Source organism: Heloderma suspectum, chromosome 4 (assembly GCF_057233095.1).
Source record: "Heloderma suspectum isolate Gila_16-S chromosome 4, 16-S_ref, whole genome shotgun sequence".
Lineage (NCBI taxonomy): Eukaryota > Metazoa > Chordata > Lepidosauria > Squamata > Helodermatidae > Heloderma > Heloderma suspectum.
In genome coordinates this window covers 102,059,816-102,072,051 of record NC_139461.1, presented here as the reverse complement: position 1 = coordinate 102,072,051, position 12,236 = coordinate 102,059,816, and the positions used below count along the sequence as shown (strand labels likewise).

At 42.6% G+C, this 12,236-nt stretch overlaps 1 protein-coding gene across 5 annotated transcripts in view; it reads right to left on the bottom strand.

Moving 5' to 3' along the window:
* Positions 1-12,236, bottom strand: part of GPLD1 (glycosylphosphatidylinositol specific phospholipase D1) — a 56,996-nt gene that overhangs the window by 1,151 nt on the left and 43,609 nt on the right. For all 5 annotated transcript variants that reach the window (XM_084850121.1, XM_084850122.1, XM_084850120.1 and 2 more), the window contains 9 exons: positions 11,922-11,999; positions 8,771-8,927; positions 7,125-7,266; positions 5,648-5,750; positions 5,450-5,543; positions 3,557-3,733; positions 2,032-2,192; positions 1,708-1,734; positions 746-796 (listed from right to left, as the gene is read on the bottom strand). In XM_084850121.1, the coding sequence (XP_084706247.1) occupies positions 746-796; positions 1,708-1,734; positions 2,032-2,192; positions 3,557-3,733; positions 5,450-5,543; positions 5,648-5,750; positions 7,125-7,266; positions 8,771-8,927; positions 11,922-11,999 (990 nt within the window). The remainder of the gene's footprint in view (positions 1-745; positions 797-1,707; positions 1,735-2,031; positions 2,193-3,556; positions 3,734-5,449; positions 5,544-5,647; positions 5,751-7,124; positions 7,267-8,770; positions 8,928-11,921; positions 12,000-12,236) is intronic.

Sequence of the window (12,236 nt, the reverse complement as noted above, 5' to 3'; positions counted from 1 at the left end):
AGGGCACAGTAGATCAGCAGTCTTCAGTTGTGCTGCCTCTTTAGTGCACCATGATACATAGGCATCCAGTATAGAAGAAAACAGCCTTTCCTAGCATGCAGTGGTAGCAAAGCTTTAGAAGAATGTAGGGTTGAGTGTCAGGCCAGATATACACAGCTGCTATGTGTTCACTGCTGAAATAACAGCCCTGCATCATTTCCTTCTCTGATAACATTTAGTAAGGCAAAATGTGCAAGTTTCCTCACCCCTGCAAATGGCAGTCAATGAAATGGGAGTATGGGCAGAGAAATTCTCAAAATGATGACGTTAAACCATGCCTTTTTTACATTATGGGGAAGAAGAAAGCTGAAGGCACGACATGCCAGCTGTAATGTGTAGTTCTGACCTTGCATTGACTGGCTGCCATGTGTGCAACTGGGGATTATGCCTAGGAATGTTAGGTGATGCTGCTGCCTGCATTCTTCCTTCAGCCAAGAGAGTAAATGCACCTTCACCATAACAAATGCAATTGATGGGATGGTCTATGGGGCTATGTGGGAAGGGTCTTGGTTCTCAGTTACTTCCCTAAGGTTCTGTGGCTGAAAAATTTAGACAAGGAATATAGCCTCTTGCAGCTGATTCATTTGACAGTTTCCTTCAATATCATATGATGCCTGGGGAAGCTGTTGAAGTACGCAGCAAATTATTCACCTGTTGGTCAGACTGGTTTCTTACCTGAGAAAATCAGCAATGCTTGTTTAATTACCTTTTGTCCAGATTTTGCTGTAATCACAGCACTCCCAAATCTTGATCTTTCCTGCAACAATAAAAACCCCAATTATGCACTGGGAATGTTCAAACATGTTGATAGATTTTTTTTTAAAGTCTGCTTGTTTTTCCTTCATCACTGATAGTGGGGAAAGGGAGTTAAAGATCATCTCAGAAAACTCATGGGCAGGACCACCACCACCCAGCTTCCCCTGCATTAAATTAACCAGTACACTCCTGACCACCATGTGCTACAACCAGAAAACAGGTGCACTGCAGAAGGATGCCTACTGAGCAAACTGTTCCAAAGTATTTGAATGAATGAGCAAAGCTTTTGCATGTTATAAAACAGTTCCATACACTCCACTATAGTGTAAGATGGAAACAGCTCAAGTCTTCAGTCAACTGGACATTCTTTACAGGCCTGTTGAACATGCCACCCTGGTCCTACATGTGCTTACCCAGCCCCAAATCCTACTGAATTCAAGAGGACGGGGTATAAATTTCTAAAATGAAACTTGCGTTAACTAGGGGTTGGATCCAGTCCTATTTAAGAAATGACCCATTGAAATCAATTGGACTTAAGTTAGTCATGAGTAAGTTCCATGGATTTCATTGGGTCTACTGTAAGTATGACTAAGTCTGGATCCAACCCTACATTTCCAAGTCAATCAATGTTCTATCCCTAATTGTGTTTGAACTTCAGAGGAAGGGCAGGCAGGAACCCTTCCTTTTCCCAGTGGGTCATAACTGAGGCATTAAAGTAGAAATTGCAAGACACCCACCATAACTCAATCCATCTGTACCTCAAACCCAAAGAAGTTGTTCTAGTGGTTTCAGGTCAAATGACAGTTTAATAATTAAAACCCTCTTAATTCCCATGTTATATATGTAAGGGTTAATTTTTAGCCATTAGGTCTACTTGCAGTCACTTTAACTCTTCAGAGTTTCACAGCTTACCTCAGGAGAAATTATGACATACTGTGCCTGTAAAAGAAAGAAAACAACAAGAGGCTATCACTTTTGTCTTTTACAGTGCATGTTCAATTACAAACATTTTCAAAACATGTATGAATCAATAAAATGCATCAAGCCCTTGCACTAGGGAAAGTCGTTTCAATATGATGCAGACATTCATACTGCTGAGCAGAACAGCATAATACTGTTTTCAATACAAATATATGTTTAGATCAATTTGTTATTACTTTGGATGTAACAAAAGACACAGACAACCAGCCATAACAGAAATAGCATTTGCTCTGCTTGCTCCTAATATTTTCTTACCCAGTCTTCAGGACAAGGGGAAACCCATGATCTGCAGTGGTCCGTCACATTACCCGAGGTGGTCTGGTTTCCACTATATATGTAAACATGTGCAGCCTCTTCTTCAAACAGTCCAGGTATTATGCCTTTACTTCGAAGAGGTGATGTCATAATGATTTCATCTGCAACCATTCATAGCAGGAGAAAATGCATACACTGTACAATGTTATCAAAATGATTTTCTTGGATATACAATATGCCATTTATGCTACACTATCCAGCGCAAAATCTTCGCCTGTTCAAGACCTAATGGAACACAGGATATTACAAAATTGGCAAGATGTTGTCATTTATTGGAATATTTTCAGTTGCTCTAGGTCCTAGAGTCTAGAGTATGCAGGCTTTTGAGTTACACAGAACTGTTCATCAGGCAAAAAGGAAAGGCATTTAATCTTTAACTATATTGACTGTATAATTACTTAATAATGCAAACATTTCTATCATTTCAGGTACATAGTTCTTTGCAACACAAGCCATAACATCTTCTGCAGAAGTCAGTTTCACTAGAATCAGTGGGACTTTATTAAGTACGCCATTCCAACCAGGGAGATTTCCCACATGCAAAAGCAGGCTTTTGCCACACTTCCCCTTGGTCCAAGGTGCTCACCTGGGACCTTCCTGAACTGGTTGGATACATTTTTGATACCCACCTGGGCCCACTAGTTGTTGTGTATAACTAGAACTGGATAGTGACCTTAAACAGTGTTTAAGATTAGCAAATTCATCACAAAATAATACTTCAAATGCTTAAAATGTGGTATGCTGAAAAAAGGAGACTATGAATTGTTGTGGGTTACAAATAGCAATAACTTATTATTTTCTGTTAGTCGATGTATCTCATTATATGTACTTTTTATTTTTATCTGGCAACAATCTAAGATTAAAATATTTGCAATATCAGTAAATGAGAATTAAAATATGTGTATTTGCAACACATAGCTTGTGCTTCCCCCAAAGACCTCAGAGTGGCTTACATATAATTTCCAAGTGGTTTCCCATCCAGGCAGCTTGCAGGACCAGACTTGCTCAGTTTCAGCAATAGAACTGCATCATATGCCTTTGGAGTGGACTATTCTCTTTTGTTTCATTCTGCCTACAGAAATGTTCTATGTAGCTTGAAAAGCTTATGCTAGGAACCCTGCAAAGTCAGTTGTTGGCACTGGAGTATGACTATTTTAGCCTGTGTTTTGTCCCTTAATATCTATCTGCCCTCTTCTTACTTCTTTTTAAAGGCTTTAAAAAGCTTACTTGTTCTATGCTACCTTCCCTTCTATAAACTCTCACACTATTAACATTTTTTGGTTGAAAATTTATTGTTTCACACTTCCTCTTGGTCCCCTCCCTTTATATTTCCTTTTGTGCTGATCTTTGGATACAAGGCTGCGGATTTGTTTGTTTTTTAATTTATTGGGCAACATTTTGTAATTTTAGGTGCTTCACAAATGAAATGTGATATTGATGGTGTTGATACTCTTGTTTTTTTTACCAAGTCCATCATTGTTCAGGTCATGTAAGTGCACATCTCCTCCAAAGCGTGAAAATCTCCTGTCCCCACTGAAAGCGCTGAGCAGATAAGGCTTGCCACTCTCCGTCAAACCATACATCAGAGCAGTTCCTGCTTGGTGCAGCACCGAGGATATAAAAACAAACCTAGATGTGCTGTCTGAAAGAAATCAAGCAAGATGACAGGATCATAGTACTGTTCCTGGGAGATGGCTATAACAATCGGTATTAATGAATGGGCACTGTCCATGAGAGAAGGTTATAACTAGAATTGACATCAGGAAACATTGTCTCTACCAAGTCCATCAGTAAGAACTAGCCTACTTACTCTCCAGTAACAAAGGCCAGCTTTTAGAATGATAATGTTTAGGCCTTACAATGTGTTAAGGTCAACACTATATTCTCATTTCAGTTGGGAAGTATGTCTTTATCTGGAGGCCGCAGAGCAGAGGGGGGGAGGCAAAGCTTGGTGGGGGAGGACATGCTCTGCATGTCTAAGGTCCTTAGAATTAAAGGATCTCAGAAAGCAGGCTGGGCAAGACTTCAAAAAGTGTCAAAAATCATGGGCTTGGTGGATCAATGGTTTGACACACTATAAAGCAGCTTGTTATATATGGGGGGGGTGTATGACCTCCAGATGTTGTTGGACTGCAACTCCCATCTGCCCTAGCTGGCAAAGACAATAGTGAGGGATGATAGGAGTTGCAGTCCTACATCACCTAGAGGGGCATATGTTCTGCATCCCTGTTATATACTCAACATGGCCCAATCCAGTCCCTCACATACACACGACATCAAGCACATGCAGCCATCCCACAAGCAGAGGTGTCTGCATGCAGGACGGCTGCTGATGGGAGGAACAGTAGGAGACTCCCATATGCACCGGGAGGATACAATGGACTATGTTAATTATGCTACAGCACAGAATCCCATTAATCTACTGCTGCAGTGTGACTATCTGAAAACACCAGTATGTTGAAATTTGGCCTTTCTTGATCTCTGTCATGAGTTCCTTGTAAAGGATTCCAGATTAGGCATGACTAAATTAAATCCAATTGATTTCAATTCCATTGAAATCAATGGGATTTAATTAATTCTACTTTAAGTATGACTACATCTGGATCCAATCCAAGATGGTTCCCTTTTCATATGACCAGGGAAATAAACCAGGGTTAAAATCCCTAATTGCAGATGAATTTAGATTTTAAATGTTAAAATATTAAAGGTAAAGGTGTCCCCAACCAGTCGTGTCCGACTCTAGGGTGCAGTGCTCATCCCCGTTTCTAAGCCGAAGAGCCAGCGCTGTCCGAAGACGCTTCCGTGGTCACGTGGCCGGCATGACTGAACACCGAGGTGCACGGAACACTGTTACCTTTCCCGCCGAGGCGGTACCTATTTATCTACTTGCAATTTCTTGCAATTTCGAACTGCTAGGTTGGCAGGAGCTGGGACTGAAGACGGGAGCTCACTCCGTCACGCAGCACCAGGGTCTCGAACTGCTGACCTGCCGACCTTCCAGTCTGCAGTTCAGCGTCTTAAGGAACTTGTTATTCATGAAGAGCTTGGTGAGAGTAAGCAACTGGGGAAAGAGCGCCTATATTATTTTCTCAATGAATGAAGGAAAGAAGGAAACTGAGTATGGTAGATGGGTATATGAGGCATGAAAGCCCCCACCCTACAAAGTGACTGAACGTAAGTGGCCCCCAAATCTTTCTGCTGTAGCAAAGCAAAGCATGTATTTATTCAGTTGACATACATTACTATGAATGTCAACTGTACTACATTGATGACGCTCACTTTATCTATCATCTTTTTGGTGTGTTGCTAAAATAAAACTACTACAAAGAAATACTGCCCCAAGTCCAACATTACATACCTTGTGTTGGTGCACCAACTACCAACACTTGCCTAGGGATTCCTTCTATGGAAAGGAAACCAGTAGCCAAAGATGAACCAAGTTGCCCCATATCCTGTGTGTTAATTTTTTTAAAATAAAATAAAGTTAGCCTCATACAGTTGCATTCTTCCTTGGATATTTTGATATTGCTCTTCAAAGGATACCAAAAAGACCTACCCTGTCTCCAGTTAGAGTAAACCACCTTTGTGTGCTTGGTGGGATATAGCCATATACCCTTCCAACAGCCTGCTTGGTATCTTGTGAGAAATAGCAGCCTAGACTAGAGCACATGATGGTTACAGTCAAAACATTAGGAGCATAGTGATGGAATTTAAAAATACAACGCTTCTGCAAAGAAGCCATGGCACCACTATCGTTAGTAACTTGATTCAGAAGCTCCAGTTTTGGAACATGCAGCCACTCAAAAGTTCTTACTCACTGATTTAATCATTCAATCATGAAATTTTAATGGGTGGGCTCGCTGCCTTCCAGCCTCAGCTTCCCATTTGTAGAATGAAAATAACAAGAATAAAACTCCTTGCAGGATTAAGGGCAACAATGAATGGGATCAGAAACCACCTCCCCTTAGCATTTCGGGCAGGGAAAGCTAAATATGTAATTCAATAAAAGAAAATGAATGATATTTATAAAATAATGCACAAAAATGGCCTTCCTGCTCCAGCTATTGCAACCCTGATCTCTGAATGACGACATCGCTCACAAGCCAATTTAGGACTTATCCGATGCCCTATCCCACAGTCTACTACATTTAAGCGTCTGTACTTGGTGCTGGGAAATAGAGACAAGATTAGGATTGTGTTAGTGTACTGTCCACCCAACTGCCTAAGAGTCTCCCTGCCTGAGCTGACAGAGGGGGTCCTGGAAGTGGTGCTGAGGACCCAAAGGCTTTTGGTCTTGGGGACTTCAACATATACACTGAGGCTACCTCGTCTGGAGCAGTTCAAGATTTCATGGCCGCCATGACAACCATAGACCTGTCTCACTATATTGTTCCCAATGCATGCGGCAGGACATACTCTACATCTCATGTTCTGAACTGAACTGGAAGAAGGTGGACTGTGGATGGGGTACCTAACAATTACTGTGGTGTCATGGACACATCACTGTTGAGGGGGGAATCAATTTTAATGATCTGGCCCCAGACAAGGATAGCTCTGGATGGTTTCCTGATATCTCTGGGGGAGTTTTCCGCAATTTTAGCCGGCAGTCCTTCTGAGGTCTTGGTCACTACTTGGAATAAGGAGATTACTCGGGCCATTGATAATGTTACTCAAAGCGTCCTTAGCCAAATCATACAGCCATGTTGACTGGCTCTTCGGCGTACCCATGAAGGGTTGTACAGACTAGGGGGAAACCTCATTGGGTCATACACTGCTTGCAGGCTTTGTGTTGATTAATCTTGCTTTAAATCAATACCATCACAATCAGGGGGACAGACAGAAAAGAGTCTGTTATTGTTATTTGAAGAACAACAATTTCATATGTCCTCTAATTAGTACAGATATTAAAACACTACACTTTGAGAAACAATGTTAATCTACTTCATATATAGTTTACAGAGGGAAAAAGTGCAGATTGTGAAAGCAGACTGGGTATGATCACATGTACGCTCTGAAGGTTAAGTGCAATGTACCTTGGACAGCTTTTCCAAGAAGGACTACCAATAAGCAACAAGGTCATATTCTGAAGCTGGACACTGCTGAGTGATGATCCAAACCAGGCATAATCCCTTTCTCCTTTCACTATCCAGTCAGCATCTGATATGAACAGTTGGCCTGACATAGCAAACAAGAAACAAATAGTGATAAATGGAGGATAACATACTATCTTGGAACACATCACATACTTTATGTAAGGGCCAAGAACATTTGCTTTATTAAATCTCACTGTGCAATATGAATCATTCTTAATTTTTTTCTATATTAAATTTGGTGTTGAAGCTTCAAATTATCTCCACAATGATGCCTGACAGGGCAAGGTGGATCAGCTCAGTAATGCTGCTACAATCCAATACACGCTTACCTGGGAATAAGTCCTACTGAATTCATAAGATAGCACTGCTGATCTCCCCATTGACCCAGTTCAGACAACATGCTACAGCTTGTCATGGGTTATTTAACCCCCGTTCAGGGGCTGTCATGTCATGTCATGTCATGTGAACCTAGAAAGCATGAGTTATCCAAGCGTTAAACAATCCTCGTATAACTCAGGGTCTGTTTTAGGGTTATCCAAGGGTTGTTTAACCATCACATAACCCACACTCACCAGGTTCGCATGACAACCCCGAGTGGGACTGCATATTCAAAATGGCAACCACATGCGACCCATACACGCCTCAGCCTAATAACCCACACCAGGCTGTCGTGTCATGCAAACAGCCCCATAGTCTGTTTTCTAAAATACGACTCTGGATGCTGGGGATTTTTGACTGTTAGCTATGATTTGGCAGCAGACACCACCCCTTTGCATGTCCTTGCAATCACGATGCAAATATTTTCAGTTAATTCAGAACCAAAGGCTGGGGGAGGGGGTTATACCCTGTGTCACACGGTACACTAGAAGGCAGCCATCTTAAATAAATCTTAGCCAAAAAATAATCAAAAGTACAGTTTGATCTTATGCATGATTGTTCTCAACAAGGTTGTATCCTGTGTATCATTCTGGGTCCACATCCAGCCCCTTGGTGTTTGCTGTTGAGCGGACAGACTGTAACATCACAGAACGGCAGCCCATGTAGACTTTAACATGATTTGTATGAAATTTATTTGCTCACCAAATAAAATCACACAAAAAAGTGATACATCTTTTTCCACATAAATGTTTGAAATAGATAAGTTTTAGGGTGCAATCCTATACATGTTTAGACAGGAAAAAAGTCATACAACTCCCAGTATTCCCCTGGAGTTGTAGGATAGATCCATGTTATTTTAGTTAATATCCAATTAAAAGAAGACAATTAAACCGTCCTTAATCTAGAGTGTAAGAAAATAACAGCGTCTCCAGGTGGAAGCACACCCAGGACTTAAGGGTGTGCATAAGTGTGTGAATGAGTGAATGAAGCGGGGGGGGGGGGATGAACTGGTTCTATATTGGCCATAATGGCTAAGGTTTGACCTCTTTTACATTACTGTTCACTACTGAACTCACAATGACACTGATTTAAATAAAAATAAAACAATCCTATACAAATAGGGATGTGTGAACACACCCCCATCCAGATTCTCCCCATCCCTGCCCCCTCTTGCCATAAGAAAAAAAACAAACTATGACAAGTGTCACCTTGGCTGCTTCTGTTGAAAAACGAATAAAAGGAAGCCACAAACCCTCTTTGTTTCCCACCACCAGGTGCATAAGGAGAGCCAACCACAAGGTCACTATTTCCATCTCCATCAACATCAGCTGCCAGCAGTGACCAGCCAAGATTACAGTAGATTTCCTGAAAAGGGTGATATATTGGTTTCTGGATAAGAGGACATGCCACTCCATTGCTGTAATAAAACTCCCCAATGAAATGTCTCTTTGGAAGAGGTAATATTATGGGTTCTCTTGCATATTCCCTTCCTCCTAAGAGAACATCAGCCAAACTATGGACCAGAGTTAGATCTATTTGTTTGTTTGTACCCTGCCTTTCTACCTCAAGGTGGCTTACAGAAGTAATTAAAACTGATACATTAAAATACTTTAAAAACATGGCAATTATAGAAAAAGTATTATTAAAAACAGCACCCAACGCAGCAGTCCCACTTACAATTCTGGACTAGCTGAAGTTTCTGAACAGGTTTTGAAGGCAACCCCAGATAGAGTGTGTTACGGTAGTCCAAATGGGATGTCACTAAGGCATCTGTGACCATGTCTATGTTGTTTCCTCAGCCTAATGATGACCTCCTTCACTCGCATGGACACCTCTTTGGACCTCATGTTGGGAGTTCCAGTGAACAGCTACCAAATGCAAATGTCACACTCAGAACCACCTCCAGGCCTTTGATCTGCTTGATTGGTCATTGGGTACCTAGGAAACAGGCCACAACTGGCCATGCAGCTGCTTGCCAGCCATTCGTTCCATTACTTATGAGCCACCAACGATGTGTGTGTGTGCATGCCACTGGCTGTCCTTCCTGAATGGTTAGTGCCCCACTTTTGTCAAACCCCTTGCATTACAGCTGAAAGTCCTGACTTCGCTCCCATCTGGGTGTGTTTCCTTTCAACTTCAGTGTGGTGGTGTACAGAGGCCAACTGCCAAAACAGTTATCCTTGTTCCAATATTTCTGGCCCTGACTGTATATCCACCTGTATCAACTATAGCACCCAAGTCAGAATGGATACTATTGATTTTACCCGGAAAGTGTCACACATATTGATCACAGTGGGCTATCAAGTGGTCCACCTCTTCTTCTTTGTGGGCCAGAGCATAATAGGCCTCTGACCACCCAAAAAAGAACAATTGTAGCAGAGAAGTATAATTTCTTCTCTGCCCTCTTTGCCATGGAATAGGCTTTCAAATGTGCTCTAGCCTGTGTTCGATTCCAAGTTCGTTCCAAGTTTTCCACCTATGTTGCTCTAGTCAATGTCCCACTTGTTTCATCACCTGCAGCACCCTGGAAAACCAGGGTGCTTGTTTGGCTCCACTCCATGCAAGAGGACGCTCAGGAGTGATCATGTCAACCGCCCAGGCCATTTCTCCATTCCAGAGATCAACAAAAGCTTCAATAGAATTGCCTGCCGAGGTGACCAATGGCATATCCTGTTCCTTAATGTCAGATTTAGATAACTGGAGCTATATAAGAGTGTATTGGCCCCAGGAGTGTAGCCAAGTCATTTGTAGCGTTAGAGGGTTCTAGAGATCCACAAATGCTTGCTTAAGTTCCTTATTGTTGCAATTCCCTTGCTAATAAGCCTCTGAGCATGTGAAAATGATTCAAAAGGGCTGAGAGCATGGCCTAGCACATTCCATACTAATGAGTGAGAGTGTTATCAAGCACTCTGCCTGGGAAGCGAAGTTTGTTTACAGGTGGCTGTGCTGAGAACCAAGTGCTGTTAGTTTATGCTGGGAATGAACGCTAGGGGGTGCTTGCTGCTGTTATACTGCTAACATGTATTGTATAAAACTAGGAGTGCACGAAAGCCACTTACCTGGTCTCGCAGCTTTTCGCGGTGGGGGAGAGGCGCTTCGCTGCTCTCCCCCCGAAGTTCAGGCCGGGGGGGGGGGAGGCTTCCCGCCTCGCCCGGCCGAAATTCAGGCCAGGGAGGAGGCGCCCCGCCTTGCCCGGCCGTGAAATAAAAAGTTTAAAAAAAAAACAAAACACCCCCGTGATAGGCTACGTGACGATTAACGTAGCCTATCACGGCTAGATCTGCAAAGTCAGCCGTGATAGGCTACGTAAATCGTCACGTAGCCTATCACGGGTGACTTTAACAAAAAAAAAAAGCGCGTACGCAAATGGCGGCCCCCATAGGGAGCCGCCATTCGCGTTCCTTATTTGGTCGCTGTAGTCTACGTAAATCTTTACGTAGACTACGGTGAAAATAAGGGCAACGCAAATAGCGTTGCCCTTATTTTCGCCATAGTCTACGTAATCTTTACGTAGACTACAGCGACCAAATAAGGAACGTGAATGGCAGCTCCCTATGGGGGCCGCCATTAGCCGTACGCGTTTTGTTTTTTTTTTTAAAGTCACCCGTGATAGGCTACGTGACGATTTACGTAGCCTATCACGGCTGACTTTGCAAATCTAGCCGTGATAGGCTACGTTAATCGTCACGTAGCCTATCACGGGGGCGTTGTTGTTGTTTTTTACTTTTATTGGAATGGCGGTGGCGGCAGCCGGTCGAAAGATCGGCTGCCGCCCCCGCCCCTGACGAAGACCTGACAAACCGCCGCTGGGACCCGCCGCTGGGAGGGACATTGGGGAAAGGTAAGTCCCGTCCCGGGGGGGGGCGGGGGGGCGGAGAATTTCTCCAGAAACTTCTTCGGGGGGCCGAACACGTTGGCGCTCGGCCCCCCCGAAGTTTCGGGGAGAAATTCTCCGCCAACCCTATATAAAACCCATTGTACCCGATGGCTCTGGGTTCAGAGGAGCTGTCTGATCCAACCATTGGGTACGCCTGTGTGCTATAAGTTACCCAATAAAGTCTCCTTGTAAGTAAACCTTTGAATCTGATTTATCACTATTTTGGCACCTCTAACCTAAGAGTTCAACGCCTACAGCTGGGACAACACAAAGAGCCACCCCATCTTAGCACTGTCCACTCCTGCCCTTGTTTAAACAAAGAAATTCAATGTTTTTGTTTCACCTCAAATAAAATTTGCCTTGATTGACACTAAGAATAGTGGTATGATCGTAATTCTTGGTACGTTTACTCTGGATAGACATAGAGAAACTCTGGCTTCATTTTGGATTGGCATGCACTGTCTTTTGATTAGCAAACTTACTTGACAAACTATGGTAACATTTGGTAGGCTGTGGAAACTTCCTCCTCCTCTATTGCCAAAAAATATATACACGGAGCCCTAAATAACAGAAAATAAAACTTCAATAAGGTGCAAATCAGAGCCTTCAATTTTAAAATATTAAATTCAAATTTACCTCAGCCTTTCATCGTCAGATTAAAATCTGCATTCAGGCATTTATTGAAGTCCAGTCTAATCTAGTCTATCCTTTTGTTATGTACAGATATTGGCAAATACAAAATAGGATGGTCCTAAAATTGTCAGCTAGCTAATGTATCTGTTCTTCCTGTCTCTCTT